The sequence below is a fragment of the Solanum stenotomum genome, chromosome 8 (genome assembly GCF_019186545.1).
Source record: "Solanum stenotomum isolate F172 chromosome 8, ASM1918654v1, whole genome shotgun sequence".
NCBI lineage: Eukaryota > Viridiplantae > Streptophyta > Magnoliopsida > Solanales > Solanaceae > Solanum > Solanum stenotomum.
Window position 1 is genome coordinate 6743002 of NC_064289.1, and position 21998 is coordinate 6764999.

At 35.3% G+C, this 21998-nt stretch overlaps 2 protein-coding genes across 8 annotated transcripts; both read right to left on the reverse strand.

Annotated features, from left to right (window-relative positions):
- Positions 1-670: 670 nt before the first annotated feature.
- Positions 671-16594, reverse strand: LOC125872174 (protein MICRORCHIDIA 6-like). Of its 7 annotated transcripts, none has more exons than XM_049552872.1 (20): positions 16438-16594; positions 13190-13476; positions 12875-12949; positions 12723-12757; positions 10545-10623; positions 10349-10438; positions 10196-10271; positions 7960-8038; positions 6615-6743; positions 5104-5202; positions 4913-5011; positions 4677-4823; positions 4098-4190; positions 3406-3460; positions 3194-3305; positions 2810-2898; positions 2227-2333; positions 1990-2069; positions 1107-1149; positions 671-941 (listed from the first exon to the last, which is right to left on the reverse strand). In XM_049552872.1, exons 2-20 carry the CDS (start codon positions 13392-13394, stop codon positions 828-830), a joined length of 1806 nt encoding a protein of 601 aa, XP_049408829.1. In that variant the 5' UTR covers positions 13395-13476; positions 16438-16594; the 3' UTR covers positions 671-827. The 7 variants fall into 7 exon arrangements, with proteins under 7 accessions (XP_049408829.1, XP_049408830.1, XP_049408828.1 ...); XM_049552873.1 differs by having other exon boundaries at positions 13190-13490; XM_049552871.1 differs by having other exon boundaries at positions 16406-16594.
- Positions 16595-18574: 1980 nt separating this feature from the next.
- Positions 18575-21884, reverse strand: LOC125872175 (protein NRT1/ PTR FAMILY 2.11-like). Its single transcript, XM_049552878.1, has 5 exons — positions 21576-21884; positions 21216-21433; positions 20320-20882; positions 19433-19974; positions 18575-19071 (listed from the first exon to the last, which is right to left on the reverse strand). Exons 1-5 carry the CDS (start codon positions 21649-21651, stop codon positions 18734-18736), a joined length of 1737 nt encoding a protein of 578 aa, XP_049408835.1. The 5' UTR covers positions 21652-21884; the 3' UTR covers positions 18575-18733.
- Between the last annotated feature and the right edge of the window lie 114 nt (positions 21885-21998).

Consider the following 21998-nt stretch of genomic DNA (forward strand, 5'->3'; position numbering starts at 1 on the left):
CTAGGAATGAAAATAAAGAAGTTCGAAAGTCACTGGACGATAAGGAAATGGAAACTACTTAACCCCCAGTGTCCATTTTGTGGTGAAGGGAGAACGGAATATGACTAGAAAGTTCAAGAATAAAATTGAATACGTACCGTTTGAGTGGAATAAAAGTTTCGAGTTAAATATTTTTGAATTTATAACTTTTTTCCTAAAATCAATCCGCTAATTACTTTTGCTATCGCAGTTGCCTTCTTCTTCTTATTGTTGTTTTGGTTGTAATTGCTTTTTCTTGATCATGCTTTGTTTTTTCTCACTTCCTTCAAGATATTAAAGTTGTATTTAGTCCCAACTTTTACATTGATGTAACAATATTCATATACAATCATATGTACCAAATTGGCCTGGACAATACTTGACAAAGACTTATTTCACTTGGCCAAATAAAATTAGCCAGCTTACTTATATGACTTCCAAGATCACTAATTTTGCTTTACTTTTCTTCTCTAACACATGAACACAACAACTAAAGAGTTACCTGGTGTACTAAAATCTCGCTATGCACAAGGACCAGAGAAGAGTCAAATCATATAGTTTCTATGGTTGGGGTTTGAACCATGATGTTCTAGTCGCATAGCTACAACTTTACTGTTGGACCTAGACAACATAGTCCTAATCCCATTTTGACAAAAACAGAAATAACTCTCCCCAGCGGAAGTTGAAAAAGGGCAACATAGGAGAGATCATTAGCTCTCCATTCTAACAAGCACATATCATGGAATTTTTTTGTAAACCAGAAATATAAATTTACAAAAACAATATTAGAAGCAATATAGCAAGCTCATCTATACAATTATAACAGTATGCTCCCTCTTGGAGTTCTCCAGCACTGCTGATTGAACTAGCAAGCGGGCATATTTACGTTGTTCTTCTTTTAGTTCCTTCCTTAGCAAAGTTACCTACATACATAAAAAAAAAAAATTACATGTTCCCAGCTGATCTTTCATAATATACTAGCGCAAAAACTTGAAACTAGATGCTGCTGTTCAACTGCTACAAATGATATATAGCATGTGTCTTTCAAACATCAAAATATAACAGGTCTGCAATTCTATTAAAATTACCTTGGCATTAAATTCCTCTTCCTTCTTCTCAATTTCCAAGCATCTGAGACACAGAAAAACCACATGAAAGGAACTTCAGAAAAGAGAATCTGAAAAGGTAGTATGTAAGAAGTTACAACTCCACGAGGTTCTTCACATGGGAGAATGCAAACTGCTGGCAATTATGAACTTATGACATGTACCCTTTCCTAAAGTTCGGCTGCAATTGGAATTCTATCATGTCTTTTTATACCTCTCCTTGGGAGCTCCCACCATTTTGCTTTCTTGGTGACTCGAACCTAAAACCATAGGATTGAAGGTGGAGGGTGCTTACCATCTGAGCAACCCCCCTTATATAGAATTCTATCATGCTACTCCTCTTCCATTCCATTATTATATATATATATTCCATTTGTTTCAATTTATGTATCTTACTTCCCTTTTGGTCTGTTTAAAAGAGAATGGTACTTTTTATTTTTAATAACTCTTTAATTACAATATCTCATAAAACATGTTTAAGACCACATGATTCAAATGACACTTTGTATACTACATGCGTCTTAGTTTAAGACCACGAAATTCAAAAGATTTCTTATCAAAAGTCAAACTATGAACACATAAAATGAAACAGAGGGAGTAACATTTTCATTTTTGTGATACCTTTTTATTATTGACAAGTTGTATACTTTAACATTCTCATTTATCACTTAATGACATGACAATAAAACCAAAAAAAGAAAAATAAAAGAAAAAAAGGCATGACATTAAAAAACACAAACTTCTTCTATATTATTTATGTTGTGTCAAAAAAATTTCATTCTTTATTAAACTCCTCGTCCAATCTAACACCGCCATGATGGTAATTATGATAGAGAAGAAGTCAATTGACACATTTTGAACACACCTTGCATGGAGCCTTTTATTCTCTTTAAGGAGGAGGACCATCTCTTGATCTTCCAAGGGACTTGTGATAGTGGTTGCAGGCTATGTTCATTTAAACACAAAAAAGAGATTAAAACAGTAGCAGTAAATGTGACATCAAATGCACGATAGGACAATAAAGATGTGGTAAAACATAATGCTACGTTTCACAGCCAATTAATGAAGTCAAAGTAGGTGGAGGAAAGTTCAAGACACAAACCGGATTTTGAATAGACTCAGGATCAGGTAGATTTACACTTAACCCCGCCTTCTGTTTCAAAATTTCAGGTTCTATTTGATGATCACAGTTTTTCCTTTTTGCGGTTGCTGTAAGTCACAAGAGAGAGTACATGACACGATGCTTAGGACAAAAAGTGTTTAGAGCTGATAAAAACATTTAACATTACTTTTGTGAGGGAAAACGAAGAACTGACATAGCTAGCAAGTATAGTACAAACTCAAGGATCAGTTTGTTAAATGGCTAAGTGTTAGACCTATTTTGATAGCAAATGGAGGTAAAATGCAAGTTGAACAAACCTCAAGAGATCATAGTGAAGTTTATACATCAATACTGTGTGTCCAATGCATACAATCATATAAGTACATGGAAATGGGATCTATGAAAACATGCAAGACTGGAGACAGCAATAAGTTCCCAAACAAACATCTAATATGAATTGTTACTCTCTTCTGTCTCCATCTGTCCCCCTAATCTGATCAAATACTTAAAAATGTCCAATGGACATATTACAATACAGCAGTTTAAGCCCTAGTTTTTCTCAACAGAATGGGGTGATGCGTACCATGTTTCTTTCTAGATTGCGGTGAATCCTGAGAAGGTGCACGAAGCTGTTTAGTTGCATGATAACCAATTAATCCACAGTGATGGTCCCTGTCAAAAACAAATATAATACATAGAAGCATTCAAGCATCAGATAAAAACTCAATTACCGAGAATCACACAAAAAGACAAGCACAAATTTGAGAATTCCTTGCTGAAAACAAAAATTTGTGCATAGAATAGGCTGTCTAAGAACATAAGCAATTCAGTTCAGTGCCTAAACAACAGTATACAGATGTATGATCCATGTGCAGAAGTAAGGTAAACTGGCTGTCCAATTATAGGAGCGCATCAGCAGAGTGCTATACAGAACTTTGTAGGCGAATTCTCTCAAAGAATAGCTTACCAGTACTCCCATGTCATCTCCTTTAATCGGTGCTCAAGCTTGTGAAAGAGGGGAGTTTTCTCAAAGTCCTGTTTATTATGAGTTGGCTTAATAAAATTTGCTTCTAGAACACCTAAAAAAGGCAAGTAAACTAGTTAGCACCTTTTCCAGCCAGTAATTGACAGAAGGATTGAACACCATACAAGTAGAAAAGAAAAGCTCCATAGGCTTACCTACAACCCCTCTGCTTCTATTGACAGAAATGCCTACTACCACGTGCCAAAATGGCTGCAAAGAAACGAATGGGAACTTTCAAGAGAAAATATATAGGCTCTGAAGATCATTTATCAAAGGATTATAAACACAGTGCATACCGTACACTTGTCCCAAAACCAGGTTAAGTGCAGAATGTACATTTAACATTAGTTGATAAGTAAAAGACTTCAAAAAATGGAAGGAAAATTTGAGTGTTACCAAAGGCATGTTCAAGGAAAGGTCACGTGTACAGAGGAATACATAACTAAGAGTGTAACAGAACTAATACTGAAACACTTATTCAGACCCGCAGCAAACAGTTTATATTTAGAAATCCTTTTCCTTAATACTGCATATGTATCAGGTCCTCATCCATTTTCCTTCTTGTCCTTTTTTTCATTTTCTTTTTTCATCAGATTATTGGGTTCCTAATAAGCGGTGAAGGTCTGAACATCTATGCAAAATAATTTTGTAGGAACAAAGGTGGGATTTTTACCATTTACAATTTTACTCATTAATTTCAGTCATTATCAAGTCCTAGAGTCCACCTAAAAAGCTATGTTTTTGAAAAGTGTGACCCGGCTTGGAAAGAAGTGCGGAAATTTCTGAAGGTGATAGACAAGGCAAAGCACCATTTACAAAATCAAAACATTGCATAGAGGAAACACACCAGTATCAAACGATTCTTGTGGTAGACATTGAAACCATGAATATTCACCAGTGGAGCTTCCTTTAGGAAACCAATGGAAGTAATGACGGAACCCTGCAAAGAACAAAAAATAACAATTTAAGAATCTTAGAAAAACTGTACTATGTAGCTCTCCAAAAATATCATTTCTACAGTAGTATTACGTCCTCCATTTAGTTGACTCAAATTATCCTTTTTATCCTTCGGAGAAGTTCCATTAATGTTTTAACTCAAACTACCCCTTTACGCGTTTATACATTTTGTTTCAAAAAATGTACATATATGTTGCGTGTGTAACTATATATAGGCCTCTTTTCAATCATAAGCAGATTAAAAGAATAAATGAACAATATAAAGACCCTATTTTTTTTAAATAACCGAGAATTCCCCGATGGCCAGCAGGCGGCGCATGGTTCTGACAAATAAAATAGAGGAAAAGAGCATATACTGTTCTGAAAAATAAATAGAGGAAAAGAGAAGGCTCCGATCAATGTTGTCAATGATTTACTTTACACTATGTTTGACTAAGTTCTCTCATATCAAAGACAAACTAGTGGAAACCTCTTCGCATCCACCATTCTGAGGTTTGTACAAGATAAATTCTCGATACTTGAGATCATTGGCAATGTTATGATACTCTACAATCTGCCCGCACAGCCATATGCAAAAGTTTTCTGGGATTCGCAAGTACAAGATAGATAAATATGCCTGTTAGAAGAGAACACAAAAGAGTTAGAAATTAGGGATCTCCTTGAATGAAGAAACTTCAAGTGCATCTTGATCATTAAAGAACTTACTCGGAGTGAATATCGAAGAGTGTTGGCAAGATGCAGGTCACTTACTGACATGCGGGAGTAACTTTTACCACTTTCTGCATCACAAGAGATACGAATATCCTGCTTATTGTAATAGAAGTAGTCCTATTATGGTAAGTAACAGGGCTAGAAATTCCAAACGGGAAAATTAGTTTAGAAAGAAGAAATCAAACCTCAGGGTCTGAGTAGAAGTCGAGCTCCATTTTTCCTTCATCATTTAGCCACAAATTGTAGATTATGATCTTCGAGCCATGATCACCAATGCTATCAAACTGTGAAGGGAAAAGAAATGGTTGGTAGAAAAAAGGTTATATCAACAATAGTAACACAGAGAAAAAGAATCAAATAGACATAACTTGGTATATTAAAGATCCAGAACAACCTGCAACAATATTTATAGGATCTCTAAGTTATGCATGACTGATTCCCTGCTCACATGCCTTCCAGTCCCAACCCCCCCCTCTCCTTTAGCATTCAGATAGAAAATTCTCTAGAACGATAACAGTATCTAGCAACATAATCAGAATATAGAAAATGCAATGTTTCATCTAATCAATATAGGTCCAGCCATCCAGGAAACTTAGAACGGTAACAAAATCAAGCCCTCCAACACCTTGAGAAAAAAGGGAAAATGGCTTATAAATCTAAGACAGCTGGTCAATGGATAAGGTAAGTATTTAAACATTTATTCTGATGAGGTGATTAGAGATGAAGAAAGTCCACGAATAGAATATTGAAGTAACTAGGCCTAGGCAACTTTCAGTGTGAACAGTTTCAAATAGACTCTAGAATTCTGAGCATCAAACCACCATGACATCCTGAATTTTTCAAGCACCAAAGGAAGAAGAACCAGAACACATTTTCATAATGACAAGAAAGCACGTGTTTAGATGTTCTAACTCATGCACCAGATGTTCCCCTAGTCACATGCCCTTGCTATTCCACACACTTTAGCCCTTTCTTACATGTCAAATCACTCTCCAACATAACCAAAACACCATCAGCATAACTATAATTAATTACACGTTCTGTATATGGAAGAATGTCTAATACAAGATAAATCTGAATTTTATGGAGTATTTAACGGCATATGGATGAGAGCAATGCATGAAGCCATTCTAACACAGGACAACCTTAAAAAGAGGAAGATTTAGATTGTGAATAGATGCCACATGTGCAACAGAGAAGTAGAAACTCATAGCCATCCATTTCTGCAGTGTCCGGCTGCTGCAGAACTTATGGCACATGTTCCTCACCCTTTTTGGCCTCAGATGGGCAATGGCCAACACTATCAGGGAAGTTTTTGAATGCTGGAGCCACTGGACAGTTGACAGCACCATCAAAAAGATTTGGAAGATGATACAAGATGACATTTTTTGGACTTAAGAATGAAAGAAATAGAAGATGTTTTGATGCCCTCTCAACTAGCCAATCTATGCTCAAAGTTAACTGTCTTTTGTATTTATACCATTAGGTTTTTTTGTCCCCAATGGATTCCCCTGATAGCTTTTAAGATTTTGTTTGCTCTATGATAGTGTACTAGAGATGACATACTAGTGCTCACTCTTTTGTAACTACTTTGCATCTTGTTGATGCCATGAATGGAATCAATTACTTCATCTTAAAAATAATAATAATGAAAAAAAAAAAAGAACAGGCAAATTTGATGCAGGTTTAGACTCACTTGCTTAAGAAGCTCTTCCTCAGTTGAAAATGGAGACCACTGCAACAACAATGAGAGATTGTTCACAAAATGCTGTTCACTGCAGATTGAAGTCCATTTGCTAGTTGCTGACATGAACTCATAATCAATCTGTATCATATGAGCAAAGAAGTTAAAATAATAGACTGGCAACTGACTAGCCACTAAAGAGTTATTCAACTTTCAACATTCTACAATCATTTCCCACCTCAATTTTCTCAAAATCTCAAATTACTCGTAACAAATTTTGGTTTCACCCTGTGGAGGATGAGATGTTGCCCCGGTTAGGAGGTGTGAGTGGTTGGTCATAATGGGCTTAAGGGATGTGGGGGAGGGGGGGGAGGCTAAGCCAAAGAAGTATTATTGAGGTGAGGTGTGAAGTGATTAGGCAGGATATGTCGCAACTGCAGCTCATCAAGGACATGACCCTTGATATGAGGGGTGGAGGTTGAAAATTAAGGTAGAGGATTAGTAGGTAGTCAGGTGAATTTCTTTTCCTTTCCCTGTGTATCAGTATTATTCTTGTTTTTCATTATTTTTCAATTTCTACTTCTACATGTTGTTCCTTAGCCTCGGTTATCTTATTATCTTGATGTTGTTTCTGCTTGTTGCTACTGTCTCTTTTTTATTGTTCTTTGAGCTGAGGAACTTTCAGAAACAACCACTACCTTCTCAAGGTAGGGGGCAAGGTATGCGTACACTCTACCCTCCTTAGACCCCACATGTGGGGATTACACTGGGTTTGTTGTTGTTGCACGTAAACAATTTTTTTCACTTTGATGATGCAAATTGCATGTAAATGAAGTAATACATGAAATAGATTCAAAAGTAGGAAGCAAATAAATTACATGGTTAAACCTTGCTATTCCAATTGAACCTTATTTTTTTTTTATCTCTAAAGATTGTCAATTTATTATATAAATAACATTGCATGTAATTAATTAGTACATAGTATTTTTGGGGCCTTTTAACTTTTGGGGCATAAGGCAATGACTTCATTTGCCTTGCCCTCGAGCCACTCCTATTGGCGAGGGTTAGTCTATGAGAGATAGCATCCCAAACAATTTAAAAGGATATGGACAAGGTAAAACTTGCACCTACATTCTAAAGGTTAACTTAATGCATTCAACGAAACCACAAATACACAAGTACCATTGCTCATGTTGTCGCAGGTGTGCTGAGAACATAAAAAAGAAAGGGGCTGTCTTGAGAAAAAAAGGGACTGAACGGGATTTTCAGAATAAATAAATGCTTGTAGATCAAATAACCAATCCAATTACTTGTCGATTACACCAAAATGCTTTGAAAGGCAAATGAAGAGGCTCACCATAGGTACCACTATTCTATCAAGGCCTGCTCGTGTCAAAAATGTAAAAGAGAGAAGACCGACACTTTGCGTCAATTTCCTGCTCACAGTAGCAATGTAAAGAAATTAAAAGATTAATGTTCAAAAGAGACTGTCAGAAACTCGTTGACCAAAAAAGATGATGCTTTTATTCACCGTTAGAATGAATATAAGTAGTATCTTACATAAACTGACCATTCAGGAAATAGAAAAGAAAACAATGAGTCCATGTTCCAAAGGAGGAATAGCCTAAGGTATCCCCTAGGTATTCAAAGGAAAAGAAGAAAGAGCAATCCTTTCTGCTTTTTAAATGCTACCGGTCCCAAGAAGAGATACTTACTCCCTCCATCTCATTTTTTTTTCCAAAAAGAAAACTTTTGAGGTGGAAGGAGTAATATCTCTTCTAAGACTAGTGCATCTCAAAGTGTACATTCACCTTGTTTATAAAAGAAAATTCCTTCCTGTGTTGAGTTATCCTAAAGTAAAACAAATCTCACTTTGACAGTGAACCTCTTTTTCTCTTCTTCTCCACAAGGGCAAAAGAGAAATCTAAAAAGAGAACGGAAAAATAAGAAGAGGAAAGCGAGAGAGAAAACAATACCTTTAATTCCTAAAACTTATGACAAACTCCAATTTGGTCTCAAGTTAATTTGGTGAAAGAGTTTGTCCTGGAACTCTTAAATCCAATTTTCTTGTTTTGCACAAGAAGCGACAAGGCCCCTAGGGCTTGAAGTGGAAAGCGAGAAGTGAAGTGTATGCTTCGTTGAAGTAAAGCACGTAATTTACAAAATAAGAATAGGTGAAATACATGGATAGACACTCTATTTTGACACCAAATACCATTTAGAACACCTAAACTTTACCCATGACTAGACACTTCTTGGCATAAGTGTGACCGTGAACCCCTCATGCTGAAACAGCAAAAATTGTATTTTCCACTCAACTTCAGGCGCATGAAGACCCTTAAAATTATGTTTTTTTCCGTGTGAACCCCACTTCTTCACCCCAACACCAACACCCTCTGGCCACCATCCTAACAAAAACAATATCACCACCACATATTCACCAAAATAAACATATCCACAGCAGGGGTGGAGAGAGAAGGGAGAAGAACAATAACAGGGAGTAGATTTTGAAAGAAGAATAGAGGCAGGGAGGGGACGGAGGAGCGGAGAAGAGGGGGACGAGGCTGGTGGAGCGAAGCGGCGAGCATTGGCAGGGACAGGGGGCTAATCTTGGAAGAAGAAGAAGAGTGGGGTAGATCTGTTATGTTAGGCTCTCTGTAAGTAGTTTCTCCCCTTCTCTCTTTTTTTTTTTTGTCTTGTTCCTCTTTTGAAGGTCTCCAGCATATCCTTAATGCTGAGGAATACAACATTACCAGTTTCAAAAAAAAAGAAAGAAAAAAAGAGGGGGGCGGGGATGGGGGTAGTCTTTTTCTTTAAGAAAAGAGTAATAATAAAAGTTACAATTACTTTTTTTTATACACTTGTCGATCACTGATTTGTTTGTTTGACACATCAGAAGCATTCGCACTTCACACATATGGTCTTGTCAGAGTGTCATAAGAGATACACTTCCTCTAAGAAGAGATGTCAATTTGATCACTGACAAAAAAAGCGTCTATCTTTGAGTGAGACATCTATGAATTTCGCCAAAGTTATAAAAAAAATAGTTGTTTTCTGTACTATAATAATCAAATTGCAATTAAGATAACTACAATTTAAGGAATAGATCGCCTTCTCGTTGAGATCATTTGTGCATCATTATTTGAAGTGCACACTTCTTTGAAGCGTGTAGGAGTTCACCCATGAAGGATAACTCCTCGCTTCACATTACATCCATCACTCTAAGAGATGAAACGGTGGTTTTAATAATAACGCTTAAATCAGTAACAGATCAAACCAAACTAACAAGCAGTTGCAAGCAAAATATTACCCCCTAATTTCAACTCCTTCAAGGTGTATGTAGGAAACTTCTTCCTTCACTTCAACAAGTCAAAAATCAAGATTATTATGTCGAACACAAGACCATAAAACCCCTATTATACAAAGTTGTAATGCTGTGTAGAGATACATCAGCATCTCTCTCCAACTAACTGCATAACCTAAAGGAAGAGACACACCACACTATTGACTGCTCAATAGTGTAAAGTTCTCTCAGGTCAAAAGAAGGAAAAAAAGTATACAGCACGTGCAGCTATAGTTCACTGGTATCAAACCTGTTCTTCATACAGCGGCTGAAGACAACAACGTCAGCCCCAAGTCTCATCGAACTTGTCTTAAAACCGTTTCCATCTGAAAAGGAGGTGTAATACTTGTATAAAAAGAAATGGGAAAACAATAAAGTAACAATAATTACTTAATATCCATACACTGTCCAATGGCTGATTTGGACTTCTTATCTGAAAATCCAAAACTCAGACAGCATCGCATGGCTTCTTGGTTCATTCCACCACCATCATCTAGTAGAATATCAGACAAAGTCACAATCTCGTACTGACAGTTGTTCAACAAGAAGAACAAACTTCACAATCACAAACAAAGAAAAAACAGAAAGATGTGGAATACCTTGAATTAACAAAGCTGAAGTTCCATCCTTCGGATTTAACATTTTATCTATAATGGCATAGGTGGCCCCATTTTGTATCTGTTACCATCAATGAAAGATGGAATTCAAAAATAAAAATAGTAAGCACATTACCCAACTGCATGAGATCCATGAGTTACAATATTATCACATTTTTGACTAATTATAATCCCTGATATTGTCATCTATATGTCAAAAGATAAAAGAGATCTCTAATTGAATTGAGAGGCACACATAAAAGAGCATTTTTTTTTATTTACGACCACTTATTGGGTCTAAATAGAACAGAATGATTAAGACCTATAACAAAGTCTTATTATCATTACTATGCTATTAATTCAAGTATTTCTACAAAGATGACATTTCACCTCTAGCATCCGGCCACCACTATCAACTATTACTGCAGCAACAACAGCCTCCCACCATCCACAAACACCACTGCCTTCAATAACTACAATCAGCCTCACTACTACTAGCAACCATTTACAATCATCACCACCAACTGCCATTACCACAACAATCATCTATCATTGCAAACAATCACCACCATCAGCACCACTACTACCATCAACCACTATATACTATACGAAACCACCATCACCATCCACCACTCTCAATCAGCCGCCACAACCATCAATGTGCCTATCCCTACTATCAACTACCACATAGTTTTTTTTAAAAAAAATAGTTGGTATAGTATTAGATTAAGCAGTATTTTGTTTGAATTTCATAATTATTAGTTTTTAAATAGCGAAAATTTTTATGCATTTCAATGTCGAGAAAATAAGTGGGCGCTTAGCCATGAAAACAAAAAAAATCACTTTATTTGGAATTCTCAAAGTTGGAGTTGGAGTTGGAGTTGTGTTTGGCCATACTTTTTAATATTTAGAATTTGAATGTTTTTTTTAGAAGAACATGAAATGTGATTTGAACATAAATATAATTTAAATGACGTTATTTTATAAAAATAAAAAATTTAGGGTAAATTTGAAAAATAAAAATTTATAAAGTGAAAAAAAGGTGAAATCAGGGTTTTTGGTGTTTTCTAAATTTCAAGTACAACATCAAGTTGTATTTGAAATTTTTACGGTCAAATATTGATTTTCAAATTAAGTGAAATAAATTTCTGAAAAAGTGAATTCTCATGGCCAAACGGGTCATGAACAATCTTTAGTTATTTAGTATTTAGATCTTAATACAATATCTTAATATTCAATTTCAAACATCTTATCTTAATCTTAATATAAAACAAACGGGCCTTAACCAAAAGACAAGCTCATCAGATAGGCAAATGGAGGAATAGAGTAGGTTAAAGCTGCTCGGGACCTATTGCCTCCCCATCTCCTTAAGGAAGAGTAAAGCTTATTCATGAGAATTATTTGTAGTTCTCATAAGAAAAGAGATTGCAATCGGTACCTAGTGTCAATCAATCAAGATTCGCCATCAAAAAAGGGAAGAGCCTTGAAAAAGGAGTTAACTCACTAGACTAGAATTATATCACATTATCTTACATTGCTACTCATGTCAACAGTTAGAATCCCCAAATGTTGAGCAGAACAGATTATTGTCTCCTAATATGGTCTTAGGCAATCCTCACTTTATTAGCTAGTTTTGGGGGTCAGGTTAGACCCTAGATCCATTTTCTTTATATGGTATCATAACCAGACTCATCCCTATTGTTAGTTTACCCAATGTTTGGGTCATACATTATATCGTCTACGCTTCAAATATCCCAACCTTGGTGTACAATGGGGAAGTTAGAATGTACCACATTGGAACAGACTCTTGTCTCCTTATGTGGTATTGGCAACTCCCACCTCATGAGCTAGCTTTGGTTAACCCCGTGTCCTTTTGCTCTACATCAACAAACTTAAAATTCCGATCAAACGGAGTGACAATATAGGTTAAACATAGATGTTTCACTTACTTTAGGTTTTTCAAACAAAAAAGTAGGTCAAAGACATCACAATTAGGACTTCTAAACAAAAATAGGGTTCAGTAGATAAGAGCATGAAAACTTCACAACAAGAATAACATCCATATACTAAGTATGTTGGCAATTTTTCCACAGCGCAGCGGAAAATTGAAGGGACTTGCATGATTTCATGACCAAAGGAAACAAAACAGAGAAAAACTAAGAAGCTAGAGCAGCAATTTACCTCATCAACAGCGTTGTCAAGCAGTTCAGCTATGGCTACAAAATAGAACACAAGGAAAGCAAGTGAAAGTCAGAAATTCTGTTGGGTGGCTACTTGTGATATGTCTAAGCTCTTCAAGCAATGTAGCCTAAGACATTGACAAGAATACATACCCCCAAATGCCCATTTATGTGAAGTGGCATTTGAGTGAAGGAACTTTGGGTGAACACGCAGGAAACTAGTCCCATCTTCCAAAAGAAACCACAAGTCAGATAACAGATAATGGAGATGTAAAATGCATACTTCACCCAGAATTAGTTGGTGAGTTAATGGACATGAAGCCTCACATACATACTTTAACTAGCAGGAAAAGGAAGAAAATAGGTGAAAGTATCACTTCAAATAATTTAAAAGCAGTAGGCAATCACTGCCAGACTCATCATTAATAGAATCTTTAAAGTCATCAAAGCATCTTGAAAGAAGAATACTTTTAGAGGACGACTTGTAAATAAGTCCGGAATCATAGTTTCCAGCTTTCCAAAACTGGCGGCAAAGAGGTGCTGCACATATAGGTGACATAGAGAGGCTTGAGGCATCAATTGGAGAGTGCTCTTTCTCCAGTAGAGTGGTTCCACTATGTCCGATGCTTTCAACATCTTGCCTTTGACTACTGGTTTGGTATTCTGGTTGCATGATAATTCAGTTTCTTGGTATTCCTTCAGTTGCATGACCTTCGAAACCAACTGCCAAAATTTAGGAGCCTTCACATCCACCCCTGCAGGATCATTGCTGAACAAGTCAATAATGTTTGTCAAACTCCCTAAGGATTGAAAAGGAATTAAATAACTGAAAATAATATATTCCACAAACAAAAGTCAGGAATAAGGATTTTAAAGCTAGAAGGTGGCCTGCATAGGACTTTAAAGTTATGTTGCTCGGACTCTTCAAAAATGTCGTCAGGTGTGTGTTAGATCCTTCAAAAATAGTGCATTTTTGGAGGATCCAACGTGAGTGCGGCGACATATTCAAAGAGTCCGAGCAACTTAGCTTTAAAGACTAGGTGACCAAAATTTCAGAGATGTCCGGAGACAAAGACAGACAAAAGGACATTGTTAGACGAAACTCTTCACACATGCCATATACTATTCTTACTCAGGAAGTCCTGTAAGTTAAAGTCCAATTATACTTGACCAGGGGACTAGTGTCTGTATTTCCACCTCCATGCCTGTAACACGACTAAACTTGTTTAATTTTTAGCAGGGAAGTTACAATTTGTACATCTAGAATTTCATTCAAAGGGACAAGATGAACAAAATACTATTTTGTCACCTAGTAATGAGCATTATATAGGGCCTAAAGCACGGAAGAAATACAACAACCAGTTCAGCTAATTAATTGTTGGAGCCAGAATCCTAACAAAGGATTCAAAGAAATAAAAACAAAAAACTATACCTAGAAAGTTCTTTTATGCTAAGGATTCACCAGTTATATATACGAAAGAACACATATTTTTGTACACTACTAGCACACTGTAAATTCCGGATGAAGGGGATTCAATTGAAACCGCTTCCTTCCTCACCTTTAGCTCCACCACTGCAGCCAGCTTTTCAATTCAGCAAGCACTAAAACTTAACTTTATTTAGTTTCACAAAGTCCATCCAATAATAGTTAAGCAACAAACCCAATATAGTCCCACAAGTGGGGTCTGGGGAGGGTGGTATGAATGCAGTCTTACCCTACCTTGTGAAGGTCACGAACATTAGTAAAGCCAACTGGCAAAATAAGCAAAAGCTGGAGGCAGCGAGGAAGTAAATATTTTCCAGGTTGACTTGTCATTCAAAAATCCAAACAGCAAATTAAGCCAACACCTGATGTACATCGTGACGAGATCTTTATCATTATCTTCTACTCCCTCAATTCCCTCAATCCCAATTTATGTGATGTAATTTGACTAGACACGAAATTTAAGAAAACTACGAAGACTTCGCAATATTCAAACCCACCCTTAAAATAAATGAATTTCTAAATAAAAAAAGTACACCTTTGTGGGTTTTTTGCCAAATAAGTGGGACCCAACATGGGTAAAATATAAGGAAATGTGTCAATTCTTTTCGGGACTGACTAGAAAGGAAACTGTGTCGTAAATTTGGATAGAGGGAGTACTTTTTATGTTCTTCTTCTTTATCTTACTGAAGAAACAATCTATAGTTTAGAAAAAACTCTTATCTTTTCAAAAGCGAAAAATACCATCAATACTACCCCCTCCCCATTTTAGTTTATATGACAGTGTTTGACTAGCATGGAGTTTAATATTAAAAGTTTCACACATATCAAAAGTACCATTAAAACTTGTGGATTAATTGACATTTCTATAGCTAAAGGAGCATGTCATTAAGGATGTGTTTGGTATGAAGGAATATGTTTTCCTAGAAAATGATTTCTTGGAAAATAAGAGGTTTCTTCCTTATTTTCTAGTGTTTGGTAAGTAAGCCAACAAATATTATCCCAAGAACATTTATATGTAATCTAACAAAACACTGTGAGATGGAACGGGGTGGGGAGTAGGGATTTGGGGTGGCGGAGTGTAATGGTCAAAGGGCGGAGGTTGGGGACATTGGATGAATGGGTTGAAGACGATGAGTATGGAATGTTACCTATGAAACTTGTTTATCCTATTTCCACTAAGAAAGTCATTTTACTCATTTTTAAAGAATTTATTTTCCTAGATAAAATATTTTTCTAACAATTTTGACCAACCAAATATGCAAAAATTGGAACACGTACCAAACAAAACCTAAGAGTAAAACAAAACTTCAAAGTTAATGGCTTTTCAAATAAAAAAAAAGGGCCATTTTTATGAAATAGACTAACAAGGAATGAGTGTCATTTAATATCAAAGGGAGGGAGTTAATTTTTTGGGGGTTTAAAGATTATGATAGAGTTTTAGTAGTTCCAATTTGTTCAAAACTCATCCTATTATAAATAAGACACTCATATACCTTGTTCGCAAAGTACTTGAACAACAATTTATGCAACAATGTTCTAATTTGATTTATCCCCCTTTTTATTCCCATCGTGGTAGACAATTCACTCGAAAATCCGAATCCCCTCTTGGGAACAACAATTGTTTGCACTTCCTTCCTCCCTTAGAGCCTGTTTAGATGGGCTTATAAGTCAAAAATTAGGAATCAACCTTATGCTTTTGGCTTATTTTTACCTTTTTGGCTTAAAACAATTGCTTTAAAGCACTTTTTGTTTTACCTAAACACTATAAAAGCTTTTAAAAGCAATTTTGGCTTAAGACACTTAAAATAAGTCAATCCAAACAGGTTCAACCTCATAGTTGGACTCAAAGCTCTCAAAGGAACCTCCTCTTGGCTGGGAGTAGATATACACACACATGCATACAAAAGAAAAACCTAAATGTTAGCAACTATAGACCTTCAAAGCCACTACACTCCTTCCTCATCACTTCCCTTCACATATTGATGACATAAGCTCACATAAACCTACTTTTTGCTTGATAAGGGTTTAGGGCATTAGCCAACTTAGATGCACCTTGACTATCACACTGAATACTTTATTACATTTCACCAAATCAAGTTACCAAGCATCTCACAGAGAAGCAATACTTCTCAATTAGGGCAGCTTCAACAGTCCAAAAATCTAAATGGAACCAAACATAACAAAAAAATCACATTTACCTCTTGAACAGTTATCAATGTCCAGTACATACCTTACTAGTTACTTAGTTTGTGCCCAATCACCAAGAGTTTTGAGAAGATTGGGATAAATTTTAGCCCTAATCTAACATTTTAGGTTTGAAATTGGGGAAAAGGAAATTTGAGAAGTTTAAGCCAACAAAAATGGGGTTAATAAGGAAAAATAAAATATGGGTTAGCACTCCAAGACAAAAGGTGTTATTTTATTTTATAAGAAATGTAGCTTAAGAAAGAAGCAACTCTAAATATGAAAGTACATTTATACCCTCACTTCATATAACACTTCTACTCCAACATCAGCACCAAAATTGACTTTTCACTAACAACTTCATAGTGAGTAACTGCCGGCGAAGCACCGTCGTGAACGGAACAGGTGATAAGCGTCTACCCAGTCCAGTTAACAGTGATAGCGAGTGCGGCCAAAACTTTCTTAATTTGTATTTTTTCTAATCCAAATGAAAATTTCATAATTCATGAAATGATTTTTAAAAAAAAATTCTAACTTTGATACAAATATGATACGAATGAACACCTAGTTCATAAATAAGATAACATAGTATTTTACGCATTTTATATTATTTTATTATATATCTTTTATGTTATTTTTATAAATACATATTTGAAATTATGTATTATTATAAATTTTAAAATACACAAAATTCACAAAGATTTATTAGTTCAATAAATCAACAATAATAGTAACTATTTATCATTTAATATAATCCTCTTACATAGTATGGACATTAGGTTATCTTTACACGAACATGATTTTTTTATGTAAATTTTTTAATGATGGATTTCTGTTTACAAAATATAAACTTAAGAATCAAGTTTTATAGTCAGAAAAGTTTGAAATCTTATTTATTTATTGGAGAATGTGAAATTTCAAGTGATGATTTGAAATTATGTTTATACTTACGTTTCATAGATAAACGTTAATTTCAAATCAACACTAAATTTAAGTTTCAACTCCAATGACCAAATGCACTAAGTAGACGTTTGGACCTGCGATTTCAAATTACGTTATGAAATCATAAGATGAGATCAGTCTTTGGACATGTAATTTTATGCTGATGAAATCTCAAATCTCCAAAAAGGATGATTTGAGAATTTCAAATCATGATTTGGGAATTTTCAAATACAAAAATTGACTCACAAGTTTATATTTTGTAAGAAAAACTCACATTTATATCTACTAACTATTTATTTTCTATATAAATAAAATTTATAATTCATATCGTTACTTTTAAAACTATTTATTTCTCATATATAACGATCATTCTCACAAATATATATAAAATTTATTATTACTTCAAATCAATTCTTATTTTACCATTTATATTCACCAAATTCATTATTTTTTATCAAATTTATTTACCAATAAATGACTCAAAGTAACAATGTTGGTCAGTCTTTCCTATCATATCATCGAGAAATGCAAGTTCAACGTGAGGAGATTGTTTATACTATGTGGGAGGATTATATTAAAGATTAATGCATTACAACTTATGTTCAATTTTTTTTATTGAATTAAAGTTTGATGAATAGTCTACTAGGAAACTTTTGCTTATTTGGTAATATCGTATAAAGAATTGAGACAATTTTAATAGTTTTATAACTTATAAGGTTTTTATGTTTATAAGAAACACACAACATAAAAAATTCAAATTGCATGTCCAAACAAAACTTTAACTTCATGTCATGATTTTATATTATGATTTTATATCACATAGTCAAACGGACCCTAAGTTTGAACTTTGAAGGAAAGAATCGTGTTTTGGAGAAAAGTTCTGACTTTTGGGTGTATCATGTATGTGTACAAAGTCCCACATGAAAAGTGGGGGCGGGGGAATATTACTTATTTGATGTTGAATATTTTTAATGTTGTGAGAAATTTTTGAGAAAAACTCTGTGAATTTGTCTAAAAAGGCAAATAGCATCACATTGTGGTAAGAGCATTTTGAGTTGTTTTATCCAATAATTGATATAAAAATCAATGATTCAACGAGACAAGTATGGAGATGATTGAGTGATGATGTGGACCCGACTTATATTAGTACCTTTGTTGGGGCCGATTTTGCTACCTTTAACGTGTAACATTGAAAGCACATATATAAAAAAGGAAGTTAATAAAACTCTGTTGACCATAAATACTCGATTGATATGGGCGACACAATTGATTTCTGCATTAACTCATGAAGGGTGAGTGACACATTATTTTCATTTTTCTTGTTTTACTTTCTATATTGGGTTCCAACAAAGCATTACTAATCATGGAAAAACTACCATACTGTTTCTGCTGACTGAAAATTAGATTACAATTTCATTTTGGTCTGTTCTTTCACTCACTTTGTTGTCACCTGCCCTTCCTTTGTACTTGTACCATTTTGCGCACACAAGAAAATAACCCAAATTCAGAATCTCTAGTGCTGCAATGAGGTAATAGAAAGAGTCTAATTTTCCCTTGTTAAGGTCCTCAGCCAACCAATTTGATGTCTTATGAACAACTGATGTCAAGAAACTGCTCAAATAACTCGACCCCGCCATTCCAACAAAGAAGAAAGACGCCGCGATGCTCCTCATGTTTTCAGGGCATTGTTTATAGAAGAACTCGTTCTCGCTGATTAATGTAAATGCCTCCGAAAGACCTGTATTCAGTCATGAGTATTTGAAGGTTAAATTGTGTCTCAACATGAATTTCACTTGAAAAAAGAAGTTACTTTCGTTCTTGATTAATGAAAACATCCTTGGCAAATGCTTTGTCTTTTATATATCTTCTGAGAATTTCACCTCTAACTAAGAACTACGACCCGACTGTCCACTGGTGTATGATGCATGGACACATGCAACATTGGACAGACAGCCGCAACAAAAAAAATTGTGAATGGAAAATGTTACTACTATTTAATATTACTCCTCTAACTTGTTCTTGAACTTCGAATTCTCTGTTTCAAGTTGAAATGATGAGCAAAAAAATTGTAAAACAAACATTGATTTGCAAACGGTTACCTGATAATGCCATCTGAGGTATTAGCCATAATCCTGACATGGATGAAATTGCACCTTTCCCCTGAGTCATTTGCAGCATTGGCCTAGTCATTGCCAGGGTCCTTCTCTTGTCTTCAACAATCCCTGATATGATCATTGTTACGATAGATAGAAATATCCCAATTCCCATTTTCTGGAGAAGGGTGATTCCATCTTCTTTTCCAGTGAATTTCCGAAGCCATGGAAGTAAAACGCGATCATATATAGGTAGCCAAATTGTTATGCTGAGCATAGAAATGACTATGAAAGAAGCTGGTGGGATGTGGAAATTGATGTGGCCTAGTTGATTGTCACTTTGTAAGGCTTGGAAGATAACATAATTTTGTGATTGTACAACAGAGACATAATAGATAGTTCCAGCAACCCATATTGGGATTACTCTTAGTAAGCATTTCACTTCTTCCACTTGCTGAATGCTGCAAAGCCTCCATGGATCGACTGCAGATCCATCTGATGAGTTTATATGGTCTTCTGGGGTTTTCACTGCTGCTTTACTCAAGAATCTGAAATCATGAGCTGTTTTAGTTAGTCAATAATTAATCTTGACTTAGTGACTGTAAGAGTGGGTTTAGCTAATGGATTGGTTGTCTGCTTATATGGACTTGGGCAATCCTACTCTCATGAGCTAACTTTTGGAGTTGAGTTAGACCGGGTGCCATATTTCACTGTTTGGGCTTCCGGTCCACGCTCGCGTGAAAGGGTGTTAGAGTCCCACATTGGTTATATAGGAAAGGACAATCCTGTCTTTATGAGCAAACTTTTGGAGTTCGAGTTAGGCTCATGTGATATATCTTTACAAGATTAAATATAAGACTATCCATAATTATTATGGTGGCAAGAGGAATTACCTAAACTGATTAGTGTAAGGAAGTATAGAATTCAAGGAATTGGAAGGCACATAGTTGAACAGGGAGAAGCATGGTTGCTCTGGCAGCTGCAGGTGCCTTTTCTTGAATGCAGCCACTAAGACCTGTGCCACACTTGACAAAGGGCTGCCTTTTGGCACAAACCTGACATATATTTTAGTGCCCACAAAGAAAAGTGCACAAGAAAGGAACATAGTAATTGTTGGAATGGCTAATCCCAGGGACCAGCTGATATTTGTTTGAACATACACAATGATAGTCAATGAGACCATCACAGCAAACGTGCGAGTGAAATAGTACCAGTTGAAGAAACTCATAACTCCTCTTCTTCCAGATTCAGTATTGGGATCAAATTGATCAGCCCCAAATGCTAAACTACAAGGCCTTATGCCAGAAGCACCAATTACTAGCAATCCAAAACCTCCTAGTAAAAATGTCATTTGTCCTGTTGTTGGACCAACACATATTGGTGCAGTTTCTTGGTTTCCGCATGCAGGTGGATGAAACTTTGAGACTGTTGCTGTTAAAGTCAGAACTAACATCCCCTGTAAATTATCAAATTGGAAAACAACGATAAATCTGGTTATTACAAGGACTTTTAAATAATGATTAAGTTAGTATGTGTTTGATACGACAGAAGTCATTTCCTAGACAATTTTTGTCTTTTTTTTCATGTTGAATGATAAAGGAGATTATATCAAGAAAGATTTTCACTTCATATGACTTGCTTCAACCATAACTTAAACATCATTATTAATCTTTACTACTCAAAACACTTTCCGATCTGAAAAATATTTTCTCAGGACATAAAAAATGACTTCTGTCGTACCAAACAACTCTAAATCTCAATCTTTTTTCAACATGAATATTTCTTGTACCAAGAAGGAACACACTGAGGCAAATCCAAGGATGTTGTAACGGCCAAAGTACGTATCAGAAAGAAAAGCTCCAAGCAAGGTTCCAAAGTTGCAAGTACCATTGAAGATATTGACAATATTAGTAGCTGTTATGGTCTTCAAATGAAATATACTTGTCAAATAAACCAAGAGATTTGATGAGCTTCCAATTGTTCCTAGCTTTTCAAATGTCTCATTCCCTGCAGTTTAACATACAACGATAAGTTGGAGTCAGCTATATGAATCCAAAGTTTCATTTCACATCATCGTCATACTAAACAGTTTAACATACATGGAAAAGTATACAATAAGTTTAGTAGATACAAAAATTAAAATATAGACCTATGACAAAGGGCATTGCTCTGATTCCTCTGTATTTGATTTCTTCTTTAGTTGATTCTTTGTTAGTTTCCTCCATGGTTGCTAGTCTTTTCAATGAGGTATTATTTTATTACTAAGGAATAAGGCAAGGATGAAATGGTTATATAAGGGAGATGTACGTGAATCTTATTCTTTTATATCACTCATGATGTTTACCAATAAAAGAATAAGTTGACCTTTTCCTCTATGCATTATTTGTGGAAATAAATTTTTGAAACTTTTTTTTTGTACTGTTGAGACATGTGGAGAAGGGTAAACCACCATAGTGGAATCATATTATATCATCTCTAAAATTCAAGGATATCAAAACTTAAATTCATTCAACTTCAGACTAACTATAAATTTACTGACATGTTTTGCTTCCTATAGGAAAATAGTGCTTGT